At 45.3% G+C, this 26,175-nt stretch overlaps 1 protein-coding gene across 2 annotated transcripts in view; it reads left to right on the plus strand.

Annotated features, from left to right (window-relative positions):
- Positions 1-25,585, plus strand: part of ITIH5 (inter-alpha-trypsin inhibitor heavy chain 5) — a 44,056-nt gene extending 18,471 nt beyond the window's left edge. Inside the window, exons 8-14 of one of the 2 annotated variants that reach the window (XM_032105927.1) lie at positions 12,378-12,549; positions 15,082-15,391; positions 18,056-18,609; positions 18,979-19,029; positions 20,076-20,192; positions 21,525-21,902; positions 22,859-25,585. In XM_032105927.1, the coding sequence (XP_031961818.1) occupies positions 12,378-12,549; positions 15,082-15,391; positions 18,056-18,609; positions 18,979-19,029; positions 20,076-20,192; positions 21,525-21,902; positions 22,859-23,157 (1,881 nt within the window). In that variant the 3' untranslated portion in view covers positions 23,158-25,585. Of the gene's footprint in view, positions 1-12,377; positions 12,550-15,081; positions 15,392-18,055; positions 18,610-18,978; positions 19,030-20,075; positions 20,193-21,353; positions 21,503-21,524; positions 21,903-22,858 lie in introns of those variants that run through there. The other variant, XM_032105928.1, reaches the window with a different exon arrangement.
- The last annotated feature ends 590 nt before the right edge of the window (positions 25,586-26,175 follow it).

Raw genomic sequence — 26,175 nt, forward strand, 5'->3', positions numbered from 1 at the left:
AGATTAAGACTCCAAAGGGCTTTGGTGTTCTTGTGAGCTGCACAAGTAGTCAGCAGCTTAACCTTGCACTATGAAAGCTTTTATTGTCCTTCTGTGTGTCAGAGTTTCTTTTCATTACACCTACTAGAAACAAGACTGCCATTAACCCCTGAAGGTTTACTTCACAGCCTAGGCAGTTCTTGCTGGTAAACATGCATGAATATCAGGTAAATTATCTATGGAGAGGTTCCTCCTGAGCCTGAAGTGAGAGAAGTGTCTATCCAGAACCTTTGTTGAGGGTGTACCCAACTTTTTGCCTGTTATCTCAGTATATTCTTTTTGTGGAGAACCACTGCTACGTTATGGAGGAGTGCTATGTGATGGAGGCACTTATCTTCCTTTGATTCCAGATGCTCCAAAAAATAGAACTTTGTGGAGTTAAGATCAAAATCATAAAACCCCCACATAGATTAATCAAGAAAAGACCAAAATCTAGGACTGTCTGAAAAATAAACCTCTCTTGGTTCTCTAGGAAAGAATGATCAGTTACAGCCATGTCTGCTCAGTGTCCTTTTTACCCAGTTGTTGATGCTATTAAGATGTTTATTAAATTACAGACAGATTCCCTGGCGGCAGGATACATCTGAGCAGAGGAAATGTCTCCTTTTTTTCTTTTCTCTTGGACTCTCACAGCTGTGGTGGTCCGTGGTGGTGTGTAGAGAGCTGGGAAATCCCATGGGACTGTCTTTCCTCATTTCTCTCTACTGAGTCACATGCAAGGTCAGCTAAAAATACAGCCAGCAATTGTAAAGAGCGCTCTTGTGGGTCAGCTGCAGTGACTATGGCAAACGACTTTAGGACTGTATAAGCAGGGATGGGAAACATCAGCTGTGCACCTTTTTCTACAGTAACTGGAGGAGATTTTGCACTCTGCAGTCACCTGCCTTCATGAAGTAAATGGCAAAGTGACTCAAGTAGGGTCAGGATTTCATGTATCCTGCAGTTCCCATAACCCAATTGTGAGTCATTTATCTTTTCTGCTCCCAACGTTTTCCATTTCCGACATGAATTTTAACCTGTTTGTGCCATCCCTTTTTTCCTGAGTCTTTGAAGCAACAAATGTCCAGTTACAAACACATACAGTGAGACTGGTTGATCAGGTTGAATAAAATAATTGGAGATGTTCAAAAACCATGTGGATGTGGCATTTGGGTACACAGTTTAGTGGTGAACACAGTCGTGCTGGGTTAATAATTGGACTTGATGATCTTAGAGGTCTTTTCCAGCCTTAACAGTTCTTTGGTTCTGTGATTAAGACCCTTGAAACATTCCCCTCACATCACTAAGGGATGTATTAGCTTTGAGGGGAAGGTATTTCTCCTCAGTTTTCACAGCCTCTGAGCTCTGGTGATGCCAGCAGACTCGGATGTGTTGCAACAGTCAAACTCCACTGAGAGTCTGAGCCTTTGCTACAGTCTCCTCTTAGCACTGGCAAGGAGATAAAGTTCAGGAATAGAAAATTCTTGAACACAATGAGAAAAATATTCACATGCTCTAGGCTTTGCACATCATTACTGCTGTCCCACTGGTAAGGAAAATCCCCATGAACTTTGTTCCTTCATTTGCAAAGAGACAGCAAGTTCTGTGTGGAATAGTTGCTTTTAACAGCCAGGAGAGCCTGGGGAACAGGTTGTATCTTCAGGGTTTACTGGGAAGCAAAATGATTTGCCCTTTGAGCAGTCTGCCCTGCTGAGTTTATGGTACCTCTGGCTAGGTAGAAGGGGATATAGCAGTTTTACATTGGTATAACCAGGAGAAAGAGGGGCCAGTTATAGGTTCACCACCTTGTGATTACCACGATTGCACCCAGCTTCACTAAACATGATGAAAAAGGACCCATGTTATAGAACGAGCACGTTCCAAGCTGTCAATATACCCACAGGAGACTGAATTTGCAGGTATTTTGAAGATATATAGTAAAATACAGTTGTTTCAACCACAGATTCATTTCACCTTACCTTTCCCACAGGCAATAAATGCCACACACTCAGTTAAGCATTTGGCTTCACCGCAAGCCTGGCAACTTGTCAAGGGTGGTGTGCCAGACTGTAATTTTCTCTGAGGTTAATTGCTCTAGGAGGAACCCAGCTGAAACTGGGACCTGCTGGGGATTTGCAAGGGCTTCATTTATTTGTCCAAGGGACACTGTTGGTACCCTTGAGTCACTGACACTGCTGGAGCCCATCTGAGAGCCCTATGAGCCCAGCCCCTCAACCTCTGTGCCTCAGCACAGACCCCCCTGAGGAGTTTCAGGGTGGTGAAAGAGCAGACAAGCACCTGAACACTCAATATTCTCCTTCCAAACTCCTCTGACTTCTGCTGGTTGCTGCAGAACTGGATGTGAGCCTGTTGACTGTTAGTCCAAATAATGGCTGCTACCCAGGAGAACAACCTTAAATCACCAGGGAACTTCGGAAAAAAATGCAAATTCTAATTACAGCCTTTAGAGAGTTCAAAGCTACTGGGGTGAGGAAAGTTTTGTCAGGTTTTCCATTTCTGTTGGAAAGAAACAGCCTGAGAGAACGCAGAAGAGCAGTCTGCAGCACTAACAACTCCATGCAGCTGCCTCCTACTCAGGAATACAACACAGCAGAGTTATCTCAGTCCTCTCTGGAGGTGTGAATATGGGATGTAAGAACTATTACAGCAAATAAGACATCAGATCCATGTAGAATTTATTTGCTCTAAGAAAATAAAAATAAAATTTCTCTTCCAAGAGAAATGCAAGTGCTTATCATGCAGAAAAATAATCTGCCTAACCCTAAAGCAATTAAGTAATGACAGAGAAACAAGTAACCTTCAGAGCAAGATGCTCTCAGGTATCCAGGGCAGGGAGCATCTGCTTCTGGTCTTAAGACTAACAGCCAATTTTGCTTCATGCTGAGGCAGTAGAAGCGGAGGCAAAATTTCCCAGGAGGATCCCAGGCCAGCTATAAAGTGCAAGTCCTTTAACTGGGTTCAGAGTAAATAGGATGCAAAGGTAAGGCAGAGTTTGGCATGGAAATGCTGCTGAGGCTTGAACTGAAAACCCATGAAGACACTGAGAGCTCTCCCACAGGTTTCAATTGGACCATCATTGAGTTCATCAAAGGATGAACTTAAAACTGGTGCTACTGATGTGCCAGACACAGCCCAGTGACCACCAGACAAGTCTGTAGTGAAATGGAAGTGGCTAAATCAGTCCATGGAAGTCAGTCCATGGATTGGGGTCATTGATGTTTATGGCCAGGCACAGCTATACCAGAGTTACAGATAGCACAGCTCTTCGTCTGAGACTGGGACTGAGGGCCCAGGCTGGAGCTTAATTGGCAGGAGAGTGGGTGCAGGCCCCAGCTGGGGCTGGGCAGAGCCATTAAAGCCTCTTGGTATCCTCAAGGCTCTGGCGAATGCATAAAAGTCAGTGAAATGAAAGAGCTTTCTTTAGTAGTCCTGTCCAAGCTGGAATTAAGGATTTTTTTCCAGCTGCTGGAGTAACACCTGGAAGCCAGACCTGGCTTCTATGTGTTTTCATCATGGATCTGTTATGTGAATTTAGATAGGTTATTTTCTTTGCCTGTGCTTGTCTCTTTGCAAAGTCTTGTCTCTTTAGCTGGCAAACGCATGTCTGGACTTATGGCTGTACAAAGATCCCCCAAGTCTAAAAGACACCAGATCTTTGCCAAGACTGAAGTTATTAGATTAGCACTGTTTGCAGCAACACTGCTATTTCTGAGTAGATACCCCTTCACCCTAAATCAGGGTGTGTCCTACACATTACTCAACTGGGACCATTTGTTTCTGGCTGTGGAGAGCAGCTGAAGCTCAGAAGTGCTTGTAGCACCTCACGTGGAATCCTGCTGGAGTGAGATCTTCCATGTTATATTATTGTCATCAAACAGTCTTCACAGGCAGCTCTGAGGTCCACATGATGTAATTTGAGATCCCTTAGGAATGAGGGATATGATGCTATGTCATGAGGAAAGAGCTTTTGCTTGGATATTCATCCCTGATCAGTGACATAATTTTCTCAAAAACATCTGCTCTCTTCTCTGCAGAGTTTTGGGCAAAGAATTGGCTTCTTCTTGTGCCTGAGGCAGTGGCTTAGGATGGAAGTGGGCAGGGGAAGGGCTGGAGGCAGAGATGTGCAGGAGGGAGTGGGGATCCTGGAGCTGGAGATGCAGAGAGGGTTTGGAAATGGTGAAAATTGGATGTGGGGCAGGTGTTGGAGGACTGTGAGGGCCCTGTGGCAGACTCTTAGGTGGGAAAACTGGCAAGTTTGCTTTCTAAAGGAACTATTTAGTACTCTTGCATTGCTTAATGCTAACCCTGAGCAAAAGTGCTGGGTCTTTCCTTCAACCAACAAACCTTTGTCACCATCCCACACTCACAGGAGATCACGGAATTCTAAAATGGTGTGGATTGGAAACAACCTTAAAGATCATCCAGTTCCAACCCCCTGCTATGGGCAGGGACACCTTCCACTATCCCAGGGTGCTCCAAGCCCTGTCCAAGCTGGCCTTGAACACTTCCAGGGATGGGGCAGCCACAGCTTCTCTGGGTACTCTGTGCCAGGGCCTCACCACCCTCACAGGGAATAATTTCTTCCCAATATCCAATCTAAATCTCTCCTCTTTTAGTTTAAAGCCATTCCCTCTTGTCCTATCACTAGAATCTTCTTGTAAAGTCCCTACCACATGTCCTGTAAAAAGAAATGAAAATGGGGAAGCCTCAAGGGAGGAGCAGCACATCTCTCCTAGCAGGTTACACCCATGGATAGGATGTTCTGAGTAGGGGCTAGAAAGCTTCAAACCTGTTAGGCTTCAGGCTGCTGAGACACCTGGTCTGTGAGGGTGGCTACGTGATGAAGGATGAGGATAATCAGTATGAAGAGCACAATGATTTCTGTATCAGCTCAATTCCTGCTGTGTAACACAGCAGCTGATGATTGCTGAAATTGAGGGGACGTGTTGTGGACAGCTCTTGGGCATGTCAGCTCTTCCAGCACTGTGTTGGGGCTGATCCCTGTGACAGAAAATGACAGTACCCAGTTACTGGAACAGTCTTCGTGCCCTGGGATGAACTCCATCTTCTGAAGATGAGCAGAGGGAGAGATGTCAAGCTCTGCATTGAGGGCATGGGGCATTTTTCCCTTGGTGCTGACCTTTTTGCTGCTAACTCCATGGAAACTTTTTGTCATGCTGACAGGGTGGGGGTTTGACTGTCTGATGGGCATGTTATGGGATATGATTCCACTTTGAAATGAGCTAAGCACAAGACAAGAATGTGGCCTTCAGACACTGCTGTGTCAGTCTGGCTGTGTGCCCATGCAGCCCCATTTTTTCCAGTAGGGTTATTTCAGTATAGCCCTGTGGCGCAGCCCTTAAGCTTTTCCCTTTGCCTTATTTACTGTACGGAATTGTTTACTGCTCCAACTGTAATCCATTCTGCACTGGGATAAGGGCTTCCAGTAACGATGTCTGGTGCTGATTACAACTTGCCTCCTTAAATCTTCGCACTGGCATTTATTCACATCCTCAGTGCTGCAGTGGGATTGCAAAGACTGAGCATCTGCTCTGCTCTGCCCTGTTCGTGGAACTCCAGTTCCTGAGAAATCAGATCAACTTTTGATCATCAGATTAGTTTTTCATGTATTTATCCTCACCATGCTGCTGGGTGCTAGAGAAGTGAGTTATCCCAACTGATCACCTCCTTGAAGACAGTTTTATCGTCCACTGAGCAAAAATTGAGTCCTGTCTTGGATGGATGTGGAGCTAAGTGTTTTGCTCAATGTTAAGTGGAAAATCTTTTTTAGAAAAGGCAATAGGAACAAACATTTGTTCTAAAGGATGGTTGTTTTCCAGACCAGGAAACTACAGAGCAGCTTTTTTAAAAGCCATATAGGGAGTCAGCAATGTTCAAGTGACCAGCAAGGGATCTGGGATGTTCAGGAGGGGGAGACAGGACCATGGACTGGAGACAGACCTTTATTGTCCAGAGCTCTACATTCAAATTCCCTCCCATCACAGGCCTGTGTCAGTATAGAACAAAATGCTTGTTGTCCAGAATTGCGAAGGAGTTTTCCCTGGTTACGCCATTCTTGTCTGCCAGGAAGAAAGCACAAAGATACATTGACAGGGAGAGGGGCAGTTGCAGTCCCTCAATTGCAGGACATTCCCTGTGGAGGAAGAAGGGGCCAGTTGTCCACTCTGAAAGTGGGATGCAGGAAGGCAAAACAATCCAAGGATACACTTCTGGGTTAACCCCTGTTTTTGGTACAGAAGTCCCTGTTGCTGGCAGGTGACATGTGACCAGCATTATGTGGGCAGAAAGGACACTGGGACACGGAGGAGAGAAAACTCACAAGATGTGGCTTCAAACCTCAGCAGGAACAACACTGCCCAAACCTTTGCTCTCTCTGTTCCTTGGCTCTCCCTATAACCCCCACTGCCTTCCCTTGGCTCTGGACCCAAACCAAATCTATGGCAGCACCTTGTCTGACCATGGTAGCACCATTTCAGGTGTGACTTTGATGCCAGCCTTTCCTTAAGTCACAGTATTAATCCTTCTGACAGACCATGGGGACATTGATGAGCTACGGCTGTTGTTTGGAAAATCCCTCTCTGGACCTTTGCATCAGCTGTCTCTGCATGTTTGGAAAGGGAAAGAGAAGAACCAAAGCACAGAGGATATTGGAGGAAGGAGCTCTTTTGGTTCTTCCTGTAGTTCCTTGCAATCTTTTGCCAAATAACATATTCACTTGTACTTTTCTCCTCCTTGCTGTAGGAGATCCCATTTCTGAGCCCTTCTCTGCACTGTTGCACTCTCAGACACATTACTGGATAGAGCTATGGGTTCCTAATTCCTTCTGGGCTTACATCTTGTGCCTTAGCCCCTTTCCTGTTGAATTTGATTTCTCACAAGGGATCTGGAAGAACAAAGGGTGCTGAAATTTTGCCTTCTAGTTGTGGGATCTTTTAGCACATGGATGCAGATGGCCCCAGGTCTGCTCTCTGCAGGCTGTTCTCGTGCATCTCTCAGAGAATGGGCCCTGTTTTCCAAAGGCTGTGCCTGGGAATGCTCTCCTCTCTGCTAGCAGTGTTCCCTAGACTGGCTGATCCTGAGCCCAAGGAGTTTCCTGGTGCTGGCTGAGCTGGAAGGGGCTGTGTCACTGGTGATGAAGTCCTGCTGCCCAGCTGTTGCGAGGGCGGATGGATGAAACACTTAGAAGTGCTCCTAAGGCGATGGAAAGTGTGAATACGTGGGCTTGGGATATGCATTTTAATGAGGTGTTTGAATTCTCCCCTTGCTGCCTAGCAGGGCCAATGTCTGGCAGTGCCACAGCTTCTAACAACCACATATTGTGTCCTTTTGAGCTGCACAGCTCTCAGGGTAGCCAGGCTTCACCCTCGCCCCACTCCCCAAACAAACAAGGGACTGTGAAAGAAATGTCACCAGGACTCAGATTCCCCCTAAAAGGTGCCCAGATGGTCTGACATCATCCCAGATGTCTCTGAGGCAGATCTTTGACCCAAAAAAGGGCTGAAGGCTCTCAGCTTTCCATAAGAGCATCTGTCTTCCCATGCTTTGCCCCACCAGTGTTTAAGCAAGATGAGGTCTGTCAGAGCTAACTCCAAGGGCTGGGTACAAGGGTGACAAATCACAGCCAAACTCGAGTGTAGCTGAGGGAGTTCTGCTCTTCCTGCTGTTGCTGGGGGTGGTACAGCTCTGAATCACCTTGTCGGTGATTCAGGGCCCATAGCAAGCAAGAACCAGAAGAGCAGCAGCTGTGTTGCATGTCCAGGTGTCAGTGTGGAGGTGACAAGGAAGGCCAGAGTGGCAGCTGGGAGCTGGCTTGTCTCTGACCTTGTAGGCTTGAGCAGACGCTGTTTGCACATCAATCATTTAGACAGTGTGAGCTCCCCTCCTCTCTCATCATTCATGAAGCACAGGCATAAACTCTGGTCACTCCCTGGCAGTCATGGTCACCTCACCTGTCCCCAGCTGTAGACCAGGGTTGTACTGCTCCAGGTTTGGGGGTGATATTTTGTATCCACCTAGAGGTGGATGTTTCAGTCCCAAGGTTCCAGCTGTGTTGGCAGCTCATTCCTCAGCACAATTCCTCATCTCAAATGCAGTGGCAATTCAGTCTCTACCTCTCAGCTCAATTTCATCTGTGCTAATTTGAGGGAAACGGAGGCATCTTCCCCCACCAAGTTATCTTCTTTTAAATCCTCATTTAAAGCTTTACTCTTACAGCTACAAACCATTCCCAAATGGTAAAAATGGATTTTTATTCAGCTGTTCTGTGTTGTTACTTCCTGCCATCCTCTCCTTTAATCCTTGCTCCAAATGCATCCACCCAGGCAAACATGCTGGGAAAAGTATTTCACTTTAGAGTACTTGGCACAGAGGCATTGGACCCCCAAGCTCTTTTTCCTCAGTGTGAGCGTGTCCAGCTTATCTCCAAAATGAACCAGTGTCATGTGCATGGCCATGGAGGAATGACCTGGCCCTCAGCAGGGAAGAAATGGTTACTTTTCTGCCTCTTTGGCAGGAGTTTCAGTGGAATGACTCACTGGGCCCAGGTGGGAGTGGAAGTGCAAGGACCCCATTGGCAGCACAGCAGTTTGGGAATCCTACAGCAGCCACAGCCCTTGGCTTCTTGAAGTCAGGAGAAGTTCCAGCTGTGGCTTTACAAGGCCAGAAGCAGAAACCTGCTGCTGTATCCCGACTGAAGCTGCAGCCAGAAGAGCTCTGCAAAGCCTTGCCTGGGGTCTGGTGGAGATAGGAGGAGAGAGCTGGATACCAATTGCACTTGGTCATAGCCGAGTCCTTCAGGATTTCAAGCAGTGCACTTTTACCAAGATATTCTCTCTATTAAAAGTTAGTTTTGCCTGCCAGCTCCTAAATCATATCCAGCACTCTGAGGGAAGTCATGTCTCTCTCATAAACCATTAGTGGGTGATGAATGCTGGTAGCAAAGCTTGTTGTTGGCACCCCATGAGGACTGCAGTCTTTAGGACATACCTGGGAGTCCTTATGAGCTGGGAAGAGAGATGGAAATAGGAAGAGACGGGGAATTCAGAGCACTCTGGGTGAGGTGGAGAGCAAATTCAGCTTCTTTTAGCTCCAGCAAGCATCAGAATGCTCAGGATGGAGCAAGATTAACTCTTGAGGGGCGTCCCACCTTCTCTGCTTGATGGCAATGCCTGGAGACAGGCACTTCCAGACAGTGACTCAGCCCATCCTACAACCTGTCCAAAACAGACAGGATGGATTACTCTGCGGAGGTGGCTTCCTCTGCCTCGAGCAGTATTAGATGTGATGCCCAGCTTTCTGATGACTGAGTTGGCAAAGCTGAATCCCACCCTTTATTTTTACTGTGGATGGGGTAAAAGCTGCAGGAGAATGAACCATATGGCCTCCCTCACTCTGTTTGCTTTGGAGCAAAACCATGTGCACACACGCACCCTTGTACATGTGTTTGTGTGTATGTTACATAAACTCAAAGGGTTTTAATTTAAGTTGCAGAGACAAGCACAGGATACAGATGCCAGAATCCAGGCTGTCAGTGCATATCCACTAAAATATGGCAGAAGTTTTTTCCTGGGAAAAACTGACTCAAATGCCATGGAGTGACAAAAATGAGACAAAAAGCAAAGAGGAAATTGAAGAAGGGGAGAGAGAGATGATCCCAGCCCCACATTTGGCCCCTGTATGAGGGTGTGGGGAAGTGCTAGGTTTCCTGGGAATGTCTGCTCCAGTTCCCTCCTGATCCTCTCTGCAATTCTAGCTTGGATGCTGTGTACACCAAGCTACTTCTGCTCTGTGTGGTTTTACTTTTTCCTTTCCTTTTCTTTTGGCTGAACACAGGCAAGAATGTCAAAAGGAATTTGTGAGCGCAAGGGAGGTGAGATGCAGTCTCTGCAAGTAGGCCAAAGCAAGATTATTTCTCCTCTTGCCTTGTTCTCAGAAACAGCACAGCTTATTTGGGCCCAATAAATCCCTCTGAGAAAAGTGCAGTTTGACAGGATTGAAAAAAGAACTGAAAAGAGGGGTGATGTAATGGGAGAGGTCAAGCAATGTTAATTATAATCAGAGCTGTAATATAGATAATGAGATTTGGGGAGTTTTTATTCAAATCATCGCCTCTAGGCACCTCTGTCTCCTTTGTGGGAGCAAAGGAGGATGCTGTACATAGGCAGCTGTTGTGGTCTCGTCGTTCCTTGCTTTAACATCCAGTCCAAATTTCCTTCAGCAGAGCTTGGCATGGAGGCCTGCTCACACACAGGATAGAAGGCTCTCCATTTTCACTTTCTGCTTACTTTGATCCATTTTTTGAAGGACAAATACTCAGGCCAACCTTGTTATCATGGAATAAATCCTAGAGTCCTTTTCTCCGCTGTGTGATTGCTGCCTGTGCATGTGTAGGATGGTTTGGCTGACTGAACTGAGAGCTGGAAACCCCAAGTTTTGTGAAGCTCTTGCTTTCTGACCTTGCATAATTACTAAACTAGCCTATGCCTTGGTTTTCCTCTCTGTAAAATGGGATTTTGAGTGAGGGTCGCTCTGAAGGGTGATGTCATGTATTATCTGAAGCGTTTTTACAATACAAAGGGTGTTGTAAAAGAGGAGATGAGAGTAAAACCTTCTCTTCTTCTCCAAACAGCTGATACTTAGCCCAGCTTTGCCAGTTTCTGTGGACTGCTAGACTGAGGAGAGCCTCCATGTTTGGGGCAGGAGTTCACCTTTGTGGAGGTTTGTTCGGTGCACATCATGATGTGAACCTAGTGGGGTTCTCCCTTTCTCTTTGAAAGAGTCTTTTCCACCAGCATTTGCTTCAGTATTCTTGTCTGTAAAACATGGGGGGACGTGGAGGAATGTTCCAGCTAAGAAAATGGAGGGATTAATCCTGAGATCCCTGCAGAGGAAAATGATTTGTACACAGGACAGAAACAGGCAGGGAGAGTCTCCAGACCTAGCTCCAGAAAGTTTGAAGCTACGGGAAATATTCCTCTTAATTTCAGGTGGACTGGGAGCCAAGGCACCAGCTGTGAGGATTAGATTTGTTTGCAGTTGCATCATTGCATCATCATCTTCCATGCAGAATCCAGGGGGATATTGATGACACAGCTTGATCAGTCCTTTGAGCCCCTTTCCAAACTGTCTTTACATAACAACATCAGGCCCAGGCTCAACTGCTTTCCAGCACTGCTGATTACTTCTATATTTTTCCTGGAGAAGCCCTTTGCATATTTTCCTGACAGGCAGGAGAGAAACCTTTAGGTGCTGATGAGCCAACCATATTATTTCCTGCATAGCTTTCCTTGGAATTTGGAAGGCTTAATGGTGGCCAAAAAGGGGCTGAGCTGAGACTCTGCTGATCCCTCTACTTAGATATTGCCTCATAGTCGTCCTGTGTGTTTTGCATCCAAATATAGGGTATGTTTGCACGGACAGAGGCTGCTTTTGGACAACTTCTCTGAGTCTTACTCAACTGAAGTCTGTCTCCATGTGAACGCAGCTGCATGGCTGCTAAATCCAAGCTGGTCACACTGGGGGGAACTGGACACCTCTGCAGTCCTCCTCTTGCCTTTTTCTCAGTGGTCTGGCTTTCCCAGAACCCAGGATCCTTGACCTCTTTTGCTAAGAACTCTTCTTGTGACCAGCTTTCCTCATTCTGTTGCCTGTATTTACACAGGATGATGAACGGTTGGCATACTGGTGAAAAACAACATGCCTGGAACAAAATTGACTGGCAGGTAGAATCTGCATTGACTAGTCAGGACTTCTTTTTATATCTAATTAATTGAATATATTAACCTAAACATTTATTAATTGCTGAAACTATTCATTAGAGTATATATATAGCAAATAACATCCTAATTATGAACAGAGAATGTGCATCCTTTGACATGTTTAGAGGTTTTTTTAACTTAGAAGTAACCTATTTTAAATATATGCCACTTGCAGCTTACTGCAAGTCTGGAGGGCATTAGACAAACTCTATGAGGTTTTTGTTATTAGTCATAATTCACTGTCCCTTGATTCAGAGCATGGTTCTGCCAGTCACTGGGAGCTTTTATCCTAATTGTGATGCCTGATTTTTAAGCTTAGTTAGGTCTAGACGTGCCTCACAAGCCCTTTTTGGCAAGAGTTGTTTTTCATCTCATATTTGCCCACCCCTGACACCACAGAGATCAGGCCTTAGGACAGGGATGGACACCCCAATTTTCTTCCTCAGCCAAACTGGCAGTGTAGAAATATCTAATAGATCAGTGAACATCTTAAAATTAAATTCTTACCCACTAGAACACTGACAGCTGTGTCTACTGGTCTCCTTTCTGTTCTCTTTCTAGACCAAAGAAGCTCTCTTCACAATTCTCCAGGACCTAAGGCCTGAAGATCACTTCAATATTATCGGCTTTTCCAACCGAATAAAGGTCTGGCAGCAGGACCGGCTGGTGCCAGTTACTCCAAATAACATCAGGGATGCCAAAAAGTACATCCATAACATGTCACCTACTGGAGGTATGACCAGAGATATGGATGGGATTAATTGTGTTACCCAGTTGACTACAACAGGACAGAGAGTGGTGAATGTGGTCCTGGAGCATGTAGCAATGAAAAGACACGGGGATTTAGGTCATGGGACAAGGGGATTCCTTCATCTCCACTCAGGGTTATGTGTTCTTTATTAGCATACGTGATGGGAAGGTTTCCTCAGATCCTGCCCATTGCAGGGGGTTTGGACTAGATGGCCTTTAAATATTCCCTCCAACCAAAATTACTCTATGATTCTATATACTTATTAAACCCAGTTTGATTTCATTCTCTTGTTTATCTGGTGACACCCTAGGAGTGGGAAAGCTTCCAAGGTTATTTCTTAAGGACACAGGTGAAACCATACCCTGGAGAAGGACGCACAGGACCAGTATTGTGCAGTTTTTGAAAGGCTCTGTGCAAGCAGGCACATGATTTTGTCTGGGCTGGAAACCCCAGAGATGGAACATCCACTGTGGGATGTGGGATTGCCTTCTGCAGGGGCTTCTCACCTAGTACTGTCTTCTTGTCTCTACCAAGGAGTAGCCAAAATGATATTTAAGAATTTCTCAGCCCTTTTTGCTTGTGCTTTGTTGCCAGGAGGGAAGAAGGCAGAGGAGAAGACCCCAGACCAGTGGCAGAGTGCAGGCATGATTTTTAATTTGATTCACAGGTCTCCTGTGAGGCTATGGACAGTAGTATAAAAAATCCCCAACTATGGTGAGGTTTGTAATCAAACATATTCCAGCAGTTGTGCCCAGAGAGCTGCAAAATGACCTATTCAAATCCTTCCCTGTGGAAGTAATCACAGCTGCTCGAAGGTCAGGTAGGGCCTTCCCATGGCTGCCCCTGAGCAGTGACCACTCCTAGCAGAGGAAGCCCTCTGATGGAAAAACACGGCAAACAGGATGGTTGGCTGTGCTGTTTGTGTGGTGAGAGGAATTGTTCAGGAAGTGGTCAAGGGACCTGCCCAGTTAAACAATTACTAATAGTGGGACTAAACTCAGAGAACAAAGCCTTTTACTCCTGAAGTGCCAAGAGAGCTGTGCAGGAGCCAGCTGGGTTTGCCCATGAACCTGCCAGAGAACAAAAGTAAAAGGAAATGATTGACTGTGGTTCAACAGGAAGGTGCAGTGATTCTCCACCACAGGTACTTCAGCTTTGGCTAACTGTGTTTTCCCTATAAAGGTGCTATTCCTTGAGTATCTTCCAGTGAACATGAACATACACAAAGAACACGGTGTGGTTACACTCCTGTGTTGTACTTTCACACCAAAGAAACGGGAGAAAAATCCTGCTGCTAAATACCTGAGCATGTGGCAAAAGGCATTTTTCAGTGCTTGGTAGTGCTGTGATATGACTGAGTTTAAAATTACACACACTGCTACACAGAATGGTTTTCTCCTCTTTCTGAGGAAAAAGTTCTGAAATTTTGAGTCTGCCTGGAGACTGAGAGATTGTTAGGGTGCTTAGGTGCAGGTTTTTTGGTTGAAAATCATTTTGCAAAAGACAGAGTCAGGATTTTTGGACTTTTCAGAAGTCTTTGCTGCTTTTCTGTTCCTTGTCTTGCTGCAGTCACTGGAGCTGTGCACACTGAGTGTCTAGGTATGTGCTGCATGGTCAGACCTTCTATCACATCCTGTTGATAACCTTCCTAGATCTCCCTTTCCGGACCCCCAGGAGTCAGCTGTGTATGGCTCTTAACCCATTTCACCTGCTTTGTTTTCTAAGAGCTGTTTTTAACCCAGATGTGCTGATTTTGCAGAGGTCCCACAGCCAACCCCTCTGTGCTTTGACTAGAAATACATGGAGAAAGGGAATACTTGTACTCATTTTCCTGTTTTCCCTTTTTTATTTTATTTTTTTTTTAACACACAGTGGGCTTGGATCCTTTTCATGGCTATTCTAATGTACATCTGTTCCCTCATTCACTTTGTTTTCTCCCTCCCACCCCACTTCAGGCAGTTCTGTTCTTCACCAGCCAGTTGTTTTGTGCAAACACACTCCTCAGCTAACCAAGCTCTTTCCTTTAAACTCTGTATCCCCCTGGGGTGTGAAGAACAAACCCAACCACTCGTTTTCCCATTTGAAGGCTTTTTTCCTAACTCCAAATGCTGTGCCCTTCAGAAAAAATGAGCAGAACTTTTCCTAGTTCAGATATCATCTGGGAGAGTCCCGTAATTAAGTTTAACCATTTTTTTTTTTTTGGTACCAGCCAGACATGGTATAACTCTGTTTGCCAGGCTGATGGCTGATTGTTGTACACTGAGACATTCAACAGCAATTTCACATGATAAACAGAAATTCATAATTCAATTCATAAGACCATAAACAGCTATGCCAATCTGGTGCTGAGTAACAGAGCTGAACTGAATTAAAGGGCTAGAGCAATTTCATGTGGAGAAAGGGACATCCTGATGTCCAGAGAAGCTGTCACCTCAATAAAGGGAGCTCAGGGAAATTAATTCACACCACTCTTAGAAGGGGAAATGAGCTCTAATCATTCTGGTACCTTCCCAGGGACTAATATTAACGGGGCTCTCCAGACTGGGGCAAAGCTGCTGAATGATTACATTGCTCAGAACGACATTGATGCCAGGAGCGTGTCCCTGATCATCTTCCTCACGGATGGGAGGCCAACTGTTGGGGAAACACAGTCATCCAAAATCCTCAGCAACACCAAGGATGCCATCCGGGATAAATTCTGCCTCTTCACCATCGGCATTGGCAATGATGTGGATCACAAGCTGCTGGAGAGGATGGCACTGGAGAACTGTGGCATGACAAGGCTTTTCCAGGAGGATGAGGATGCAGCCAGCCACCTCAAAGGGTTTGTTCTGCTTTTCCTGTTCTTTGGGTTCTCTGGGAAAAGCATTTTGGGATGGAAAATCCTTCAAAGAGACACGGCAAGACATTGGAGTTTCCCTGAGGCTCAGCTCTGGCTGGGAGAGGCAGAGTATGATCAGATACTCTGAATGGCTTCCCAGAAATTTTCTTCTTCTTAGCAGACCCCCTGCATGGCACTGGAGCTTCCCAGCCCCTCAGAACAAGGCATTTGTTTCCCTAATTCAGATTGTTGTTTTGGACATGTAAACCCAGAGAGTGGGGGGCACAGGTCCCAATTCCTCACAGGTAAATGGTGGGGAGAGAGGATGCATTTCATACAACAAATCAACAGCATAAACACCATGGAGGGGATCAGGAATGAAGATTCCAATTTGGAACATAAAATTATTTCTTTATTTTTTGAAAATGATAACCCTTTGCCCAAACTCCAAAATATCTGACTTTGAAAAACACACAAAGATCATTCCTGGGATAACCATATAGTCACTTAATTCTCTCATTCTTTGTGACCCAAACTCCTCACAAGTTTCCTGCAATCCTCATCCTTCAGTAGGACCAGAGATTATGTTCCTCTTTGGTGATCAGGGAGCTGTAGTCCAAGGGGAGACTCTGGTAAGGAACAGCAGAAAGATACATGACCACAGCTCTGACCAAAATGTCTGGCAATGTGTCGGTATTTCGAAATAAAAATGTTTGGCTTTCACTCCCAAAATGTTAGGTTTTTAACCACAAAAGCTGAAAAGAGACAGTTACTAAGTACTGACCTCTCTCCTGGCTCGTGCCCCTGGAGCAATGAATCCAAGCACTTTCCACCAGAGCTTTGCCTTCTGTGGTGGTTATGTGTGGACAAGAATTCCTTCTAAACCAGATTCTGTAGATCCATCTGTCACTCCTCCCATGTCATTTCCTCCTCAGGACATGTATTTTGGAGAGTAAGTGGAATTCCCTGGCAAATAGAGGTTGTTCTGATTGATTGGGCTACGGGAGCCCAGTGCTGCAAGTACTTGTTCAAACACCTCTCTGTGATGAACAGCTCACTGTTTATCAAGCTCAGTCATGGCAAACCCATTTGGCATCTGGTGCCAAAATTATACAGAAAAGCACAATCACTGCTGGAGGCTGATTCAAACCTCAGTTGGAGGGAAAACCCGAATGGGTGCCAATGTGATTTTTTTTTTGTGCTCAGTGGGTTGTATTTTTATACAGACACTTCCTTGAATTGTACTGTAAGAGAGGTTGTGTATCTCCACCATTTGTTACAACTCAGAAGTTAATTTACAGAGAGTTCTCAAGTTTAATTCAGTCACGTTCTTAAATCTGGTGAGGTCTCTGCATGAAGGACACTGAGTGCTCAGACAGACTTTAAAAGAAAGTCAACCAATTCAGGCTTTGGCTTCCCTTGGAGAGAGAATAAAGCAGAAAGGGTGACTTTAGCTTCCAGACAATCTGTTTAACCAGATGTGTCAAATAAATGCAGCTTGAACTAAAAAAAGGGCTGAGGCCAATTCTTTGTTTATTTACCAAATTAAATGACTTGCCAAGAGATGAGCAGTTTGGCATTTAAATGGGAAATACGGGATTCTTGGAGCAGCTTGGGAGGAACCTTCAAAAGCACATTGCTGTAGGGAAAACACAACACTGTAAACTTGGGCCTTGAGCCTTGTGAAGGTTTTCTGGGCTGTCCAGAGTGAGGTGTTCTCACAAGTGTGGCCGGTCACGTTAACAAGGCATTTTAAGGGTTAACCTCCCTGATTCCATGGAAGCATTGCCTTGCTCCAACAGAAAATCAGCCACGAGGTAGTGAGCTCTCTTATGCCAGGCTCCCTGTATAGAGTAACTAGAATTCCTCCATTCCTTGGAAATGTCCTTTTTATGGGGGTCATGGTGAGATTCCTTCTTGATTTTCTTTCTCTGTTGGCCCTCAGAAAACTGTATTCCTGCCTGTCCTACACTGACCAACCCAATCTAGGGGCCTTCCAGAGATTCAGAAGGTTTGGTTTGGATTCTCTTTGGCTTTGAGGGACCTAGCATTTTGGCCTTACAGTTTCTGGCTCTGGGATACCATGTGCAATACCACTAGAAACCTGTGATTAACACCGTCTTGTCTAAGTACATTTTTTAGTAACTGGGCTGCTTTCTGTGAACCTTGGAAGCCAAGAATTTACTTTTAATGTAAACACTTAAGTGATCACAAGTATCTCCTTGCAGAGATCTGGAATCACAGTGGAAGGGAGGGGACTGCCAGGCCATGCTGGGATGGTTCTGGACATACCTAAGAGACTGTTTAGATGCCCAAGGAACAGTGAGCACTAAAATGAGGCAGAGAATAATTTTGGTTTACAGGGACCTCTGGAGATCCTGTATTTCAACCTCCTGCTCTGAAAAGAGCTAACTTCAAGTTTAGGTGAGGTTTCTCAAGGCTTTGTCCACTCAGGTTTTGAAAAGCTCTAAGGGCAGAAACACCCCCACCCTGATTCTCTGGGCCCAGTTAGAGTGGATGGGGTAGTTAAAGTTGGTTCCTGATGGCTCAAACTGCTGCTTGAATGATTAGGAGCCCTTTTAGATAACCTGACTGTGTCCTTGGCCATGTACAAGTGGAAGAGTGTGTTCACACAGTGCTAACAGTGAGAAATGTGTCTCGTTTAAGGTTCTATGATGAAATAGGGACACCCCTTCTCTCCGACATCCGCATTGATTACCCTGAAGAAGATGTGGAGCAGGTCACCCAGAACTTCTTCCCCAACTATTTCAATGGCTCTGAAATTATCATAGCCGGCAAACTCATCAACCGCACCTCGGATAAACTCCACGTGGAGGTGACTGCCAGCAATTCCAAGAAGTACATCCTCCTCAAAACAGATGTGGCTATTGACCTGCCGAGCAGGAATGACATCAGAGGCGTCCCCGGCCTGGAGGATGGCAAAGGGGATAATAATTACATTGAGAGGGCATGGAGTTACCTCACCATCAAGGAGTTGCTCAATTCTCGGCTGAAGAGTGATGACAGACAGGAAAAGGACAATTTGATGGAGAAAGCCAAGTCAATGGCCCTGGCTTACAATTTTGTTACCCCCTTCACTGTTCTGAAGATGAAAGAGGCTGGACTCCACTCAGAGCCACCTCAGGAGGAGTTTATCAGCCCTTCTACTGATGGCATTGGGGAAAAGGTGCAGAGCCTGCAGGGGCACAAGGCCCCACCAGGTATGAGAGAAGAATAACCTTGTTCTGGTAAGAAATATTCTTGCATGGGCAATGTCTCATGGCTGACTTTGGCACGGGGGTGAGTTAGACAATGAACTGAAGGGTAAAGATGAGATTTTCATACCAATTTTGCTAATTGTGGGCTGGGTAACCCTAAGAAAGCCTTTTAGGCCCCTCACTCACCCCCTTGAAGCACTTACTACTCTGCAGGAACCACTGGGGAAAAACTGGTGTTCTACATGAAGTTTAAAGTGGCTGCAGGAATATATCCCATAATCTCTCTGAATAATATTTGGGGAACATTATTATAATATGTCTCTTCCTGCTGCTCCATTAGTAATTGTAACAGCCTTCCTTCCCCACTTCTAGGTATACGCAGGGAGCATGACAAACAGAGAATTAAAATCTCCAAAACTTCAGGTCAGTGCCTGTTTTCATGCCTTTAATAATGCAAAATAATAGTGGCTGATTTATGGAAACCTCAGATGCATATCACCGTGGCATAACCATCCCAGTGACCAGCCAAAATTCTGTTTGTTAGACCTACAGAGTAGGGAGGAAAATGAAAACAAAACCGAAATACAGAGAGGATGAGTAATGAGAAGGAGTTGTGAGCAAGGCAGATGATCTATAACACTTGATCCTCATATGTGAGATTTCTGTAGGTTAGGGGAGAACAGAAACACATTCTCTCTGTATTAGAAATAGTCAAAAAACCTTTTATAAAGTAATAATGCTGAAACATAAAAATGTCGTTGAAGATGGAAAAAAGAGAAAATTCTGTATAGTATTTTACAATTTTCCTGCATCTCTACTTAACTTTTCAAATATTAAACACTGAAGAATAAGTCTACATCAAGATTTCGGACTTGAATTTCTCTTGATAGGGTCAATTTTACCTTAGAAACTAGGATTTTTGGCTTGCCTTAATAATGGCAGATGTCTGATAGTTGATGATAGGTCAAGGATTGTTGAAAAATTAGGATTGTGGGATCAACAGCTGCTGTTGACTGCTCCAATCTGATACCGAGGGCCAGGAGGGGTCAGTGTGAGGTGCACCCATGCAGCAGCCCTTGGTTAGAAAGCACATTTCTGTGTGCTTTGGGGGATGTAGCCTGCCAAGAAAGTATGGAGGAGTTCAAAACACCTACATGGTAATTCCCATAAATCACTGAAATTATATTCCAGGAAGAAAATATCCTGATTTTCACCTAGACTGTTTTGGGTTTTGAGTTGTCATTGAAAACCCAACCTCTTCGTGAGTAAAACAAAACAACCTTTGTGATAAACAAAGCAAAACTTGGCATTTCCTGGCAAACTCCATCTGACCCTGTAAAAACAACAAACCAGGAGGATTTAGAAAAAACAGGGACAAACACACTTTAAAGAGTTTTGCTGCAATCTTGGATGCTGCACTTTTGTGCAAGCCTCTCACATTTATTATCTGTTTTTCCATGTCTTCTCAGCGGATGGGGACCCTCACTTTGTCATTGATTTTCCTGCCAGCAAGTTCTCTGTCTGCTTCAATATTGATGGAGAACCAGGGGACATTCTCCGGCTGGTCTCTGATCACAAGGAATCTGGTGAGCAGCCAAGTCAAGCAGTTTCTTGCAGAGGAAAACCAAAGTGTAAGGCCAGCCCTGCAAGAGTAAGACCAAGCACAAGGTGCTTCACAGGGAAGAAAGTGATAGGAAATTAGAAAAAGTTTCTTCTATGGTTCAACTTCACCCAGTTACAAAGTCACAGCTTGCAAATAAAAGATCTGGACTCACCAAAATTACTCTGCTATGGGAATTTCCCTCTTTACTTACAGTACTGTTTGGTTTAGGACAGAGCAAAGCACCCAAACAGGCTCACCAAGCACCATGGCTCTTTTAGTAAAGAAACCACCAAACTGGCTAGCGAGTCACGACACACATGTCAAAACCCACATGATTCAGGACCTGCTTTACCCAAGCCAGCCTGATCCTCAGGGGCCCAAAGTGTGGTCTGATCCGACCTGGAATGCTAAGCAGGGCAGCTAATAAGCAGATTATGTCCTGAGCAGGGCAACAGTGGGAGAAAGGGGTGTTGAAACCAGAAACAATTCACAGACTTGTTTTACAAAACCCTACAATAAAGCTGTAAGGATTCTGTTTCGTGTGGCAGTGGTCTAGCCCCCATATTTGTGTTCATGTCTGCCTTAGTAAGATACAGCTCCAGGCAATGCTTCCTTTCAACTTCTTTCATAGACTGTTTGTGCTACTGCTTGAATGATTTCGTGGCTCAAATTGCAGAATGAGCTTGAGCAAAACAGACTCTGTAGCACTAGAACCTTGAGTCTTTGAAGACAGAAATGAGAGATCCCATCAGGAATGATGGGATATGGAGCTAATTTCATCTTAGTGTTAATGGCTTGGGTTTAGCTTGTGTTAACAACAAGCCTCCTCAATTGTCACCGTTCAGTGTGTCTTTAGAGGCTTGTGGGAAGTGAGTCACTGTCTTATGGACAGTAAGTCACAAAAATTATTAAAATGACTGGGAATCTTACTGTGGACATCTAGGCTTTAATTGACTCAGTGGGATCTTCACCTTAGAATACTCAAAAGTGGTTCTTTTTGTGGCATTGTGTACACTGTATGAGGATTAATGGGGCTGGCGGCACCTGCCTGCAGAGAAGGCCAGTATTTCTGAGCTTGGGTAAATTTATGTGCTCTGTATGAGGTGAAAATTTTATAACAGACTGATTATACTCTTTTGAATAGTGGTAAGTGAAATAATTGAGCACGAGATGGTGAGCCTGCATGTCCTCAGTCACAAGCCTTGTGTCATTGAGACAATAGACCTATTCCTTCTGGGCCCCTTCCAACTCTGACTGTTCTGTGACTCTGGGATCCTGGGATCCAGCTTTCATTTACTGATTGTTCTCCTGCAAGGTGTAACTGTGAATGGACAATTAATTGGAGCTCCCGCACCACCCAACGGCCACAAGAAGCATCGGACTTACTTCAGCACCATCACCATCCTCAGCAATAAGCCAGAGAGGTCTTACCTGGAGATCACACCCAAGAGGGTCATCCTGGATGATGGGGAAAGGCTCGTCCTGTCCTGTGGCCGGAGTGCTGTCGTGCGAAGCAGGAGCCTCGAGGTGTCCATCTCTGCCTACTCCAACATCACCGTGACGATCCGGGACTCCATCAGCTTTGTCATCCTCATCCACCACTACAAGAAGCCAGCTCCATACCAGAGGAATCACCTGGGGTTCTACATCTCCAACAGTAAAGGCCTCTCTTCTGACTCCCACGGGCTACTGGGTAGGTGACAGGTTCTCAGGTTCAGAGCTCTAAATCAGACAAAAATGATCCTTCCGAGCAGAGACAGGAAAAAGGCAGGTGGGGATTAAGTTCCCAGGTCCTCTCTCAAACAACTTCTCTATTTTTAGTATCTCCTACTCCTCTCCTGTCTTTTCCTGTCTGAGCTACCTCTCCCTATCCCAGCTGTGCCTGGTTTTCACATTTCCACTCTTTTAATGATCAATACAGTTACTATTAGAATACAGTACTTGATGGTCCCAATACAGAGACAGAAACCAAATCTTCCCCAAGAACTTTTTATGGCCCCTTTTTTCCAAATGTCAAGTGAAAGAAGAGCCACCCTACCTTTTGAAGGAACTAGGCTTTAGGTAGGCTCACCCAATAAGAAGTATTAATGGTTTTGTTCACGTATGGGTGCAGAACTCTAAAACTTTTACCATAGTTTCTGTGTCACTCAGACACCCCCAGGTGAAGCAGGAGGTGATCCCTTAGGGTTTTAGTCTCAGGCCAGTCTCATGCACAAACCTCTAAATCCACACTTAGGTTTGGCCTAGAAGAACTTGCTCCCAAGAAGGCAAGGGAAGAGAACTTGAAGCTTCAGGCCTAGAACTTATTGCTTGCTGATGGGCATTGTGTGGGTTATTAACCTCTAGTAACCATATCCCACAGATGGGACCTTACTACTGGCACCTAAAAACACTCTTGAGCTCTTTAGTGTACTTTGACTTGTGGTTAAAAAAATAAAAAAAAAAAGGTAGGGTTTTATTCTAACCTCTGTGTTTGTGGGATTTAGAAAAGAATCACAGGAACAAGATTCATCCTGTTGTTGCAGAGAAGCCCTTTAGAAACCCATAAGCTGAGAATCCTCCAATGTGTCCTACCAAAAAAACCACAAACCACAACAATTTATAAACAGGCACAGATCAGCCAGTCATGGACTCTATCTTGCCTTGCAGGTCAGTTCTTGAACCATGAAGTTAAGCTTCTTCAGGAATCTCTAAGCACACATCGTCAGGAGGCTGGGCAGAACCAAACGGAGCCGTTGAAGGCAAACCCTACAAACACCCTGAAGGTGAAGGGACGGCTCGTTCCTGTTGTGTGGAAGCAGAGGAGGATCTACAATGGCCAGCAGGAAGTCAACTGCTGGTTTGCCAAAAACAACGCAGACAAACTGATCGATGGGAGCTATAAGGACTATCTGGCTTCTCATCCCTTCGACACAGGGACCAGCTTTGGGACGATCAACAGTCTTTAAGAGCGGTCACAACAATGTGCTGCGGCAGCACGGGTGACAGCAGGTCCCTTCTGAAGCCTCTATTAGGCAACTTATGAATATTTTCTTACTTTTTGGTGCCAAAGAAATCAAGGATTTTACCCTTGAAAATCAGCTGTCTCTCTTTCATGCTAGATGAACACTGTTCATCAAATTCCTGAAGAAAAAGAAGGCTGGGGTGAAGGGATGTGGTTAAAGGCATGATTGGTGCTCTCCCAGTGGGAAGGGAGGGAGAAATAAGCCAGTGAACAGTGAGTGCAGAGGCTGCTGGCCTCAAAACAAACCCATGCAAGGATCTGTGCAATACCCCCTGGGGCTAGTGGGTCACTCCATGGGAGGCACATCATACAGCACAGTGCCTGTTGAGGCGATATGCTTTGCAAAGAAGTCACTTGGAGCACCTGCTCCAACCTTGGTCCATGGGGAAAGGAGAGAAAGACAGAGAGAGGAGAGGTGGGTGGATAGTCACCTGCGGTGCCCCATTAGCATCAAACAAAATCAAAACCTTAAATCAACAGGCCACAGGAGGTTATTGCTTTCCTGGTTAGTGGGATGAGGTCTGCATTTGCCAATAAGCATGATGTTCTCTGAACCACTACAGACCCTTAAAACAGTGGTGAAAACCTTGATGTGGTTTATTGCTGTCTTTTAAGCACACAGGCTGTGTGCTTAAAAAGCACCTCTGGTCCTCAGCAGCAACAGGAGTGGTGCAGGCTCCCAATCCATGGAGCAGTTAATTCAACGTAATTCAATTTAAATAACATTGCAGGGTTAGTGATTTCTTGAGTCTTGACTCCCTCAGAGAGAAACAAAGTTCCACCGTGAGCTTCCAACAGACCTGCCACGTCCTTGAGCATCACATCCCTTCTGCTCAGCGAAGATTAAAATTTCCTAAGGGATGACAAACCAGAACCCACGACAGCTTGTGAGCCTACAAAGCAGCCTCTTGAATTTCGGCTAGACGTCTCTAGCTGCTTTTGTAATCAGGGAGGAAGTCTTTATTTATTCCAAATTGTCAAAAAATTTTCATCCCGATTTCCCCTGGCTTCTTCTCCTTCCTTACACTGCAGGAATTTGTGCGCAGCAGGAATTTGGCAGCAGGAGGTTACAGAAGGGTCTGCCAGCCACCCCCACTGCAGGTGCTGCTCCAAACCCAAAACTGCAAGGCTGTGGTGTATTTTAAAGTGAGGCATCACTGAGCAATGCTATAGATCAGCCACAGGGGAGTTTTAGCAGAGAACTTGTCCAAAGAGGACTTGACAACCACAAAGACATTTACACGGCAAGGCCAAACTGAGCTCATGTGTACTCTGCCTTTCCAGAATTGAGAAGGAGGGAGGCTGGGTGTGGAGGCATCTCCAGGAATTAAATTATATCCATGTGTTAGAAGAAAATAGTTGCCAGAGACCTACAGAAATAGGTTCAATCTTGACTGATTTTTTTGCATATTTAACAATTAAATCATATTGTTTCTGTAGGAGCTCCAGCTGCTGGGGGTGGGGTGGTGATTTTCCAGTTGCTTGATCAGCTCGTTAGAGCTGCAAGCACCGTGGCAGCAGAGCCAGGTGGCAAGCACGGTCTCTTACTCACACCATGTGCTGCCTGGAAGAGGGAAACAGCTAAAAGCACCGAGCAAGGTTTAACTGCACTCTGGAAGATCCTTACGGAGAGCTCAGTTAGTACAAAACTCATGCCAAGGCTCGTACTTTGGAACAGAACATAAAGAAGAAACTACTGCTTTGGGCCTTGCTATCTTGAGAAACAGCTCTCCTGCGAGGGAGAACTGAAGGCAAGACCTTCAGCACAGTCCTGAGTGTGGAATAATAGCAGAGGCTTAATGCTCTGCAGTTTGCTCACGGGCCAGAAAGAGATGAGGAAGAACAGCTGTGAAGTTGACTTCTCTGCCCAAGAAGACAGTAGGAAGATCACCTACAGCCCACATCCAACCAACCTCCCATTTCACTAGCACAGAGTCAACAGGACAGTGGCAGTGGCTTTCTAGACACTCCAGGGTTTGGCAGGTGTTTCCATACTGTCCTTATGGACCCCTTCCTTCTCCTCTCACATTGTGCTGTCCATGTGTATTGCTAAGGGGAGTGACTGGCTTAGGCTCTCCCATCATCTCTTCTGTATATAGATATGTATATAATATATATAAACACACACCTACTGCTAATAATTCAGGTGCATCATTGCTCCTCTTTCTCCTCCTCCAGCCAAGGAAACGCATTTCTGTCAGGGCCTGAAGATAGCAATGATCAAGTCCAACTTCTCAGCGATATGAAGCACCTGGAGCAATATACTCAAAGTCTCCTTAAGGCTCCAGTTATCCATTTCACAATAAATATTTTACAGTGAACACTGCAGTGAAGCTTTCATTTGGCAAAGATAAAACAAGCTTTGAAGCTAAGGTTGTGTGTGTTTTATGCTGCTGGACAGGCTCACGTTACCAGATGACTGAAAGAACCACTCACAAGTTAACAATAAGTTGGGAACCAAAGTAATTTCAGTGGAAAATTAAAGGTCACTGATGTTCTGTAGTCTCTATACACTTGGTAGGAGGCAAGAACAGACCCTAGGGTTTTACTCCCACATTACAATGAGAGTTTAACCACAGACTTTAAATACAGTAGAATAGGACGTGGGAAAACAGTTTGTGCTCCTGCTGCCCCAAGAGCAAAGGCAGGTCATGGACTGTAAACTTCAATTTTTTGGGGCATCACAACACTTCCCTCTCTCATGAGGGGGAATACATTCAGGCTTGGTACTCAAAGCCCTTCATGCTAGCCCAGAGAGCTCCCAGACCTCCACTGCAACAACTGCATAGAGATGCATTTGTTCTCATTTCCAAGAGTGTCACAGAGCACTTGGATTCACAGGGATATGGCTAAAGATTGCATTGCTCAGACAGCTCAGGAATGAGGCTGAGCAATCACTGTGGAGTGCAATGGAAACAATTGCACAGCACTATTTCAGAGATGGGAAGGGAACAGGGCTGCT

This window comes from Corvus moneduloides, chromosome 4 (assembly GCF_009650955.1).
Source record: "Corvus moneduloides isolate bCorMon1 chromosome 4, bCorMon1.pri, whole genome shotgun sequence".
Lineage (NCBI taxonomy): Eukaryota > Metazoa > Chordata > Aves > Passeriformes > Corvidae > Corvus > Corvus moneduloides.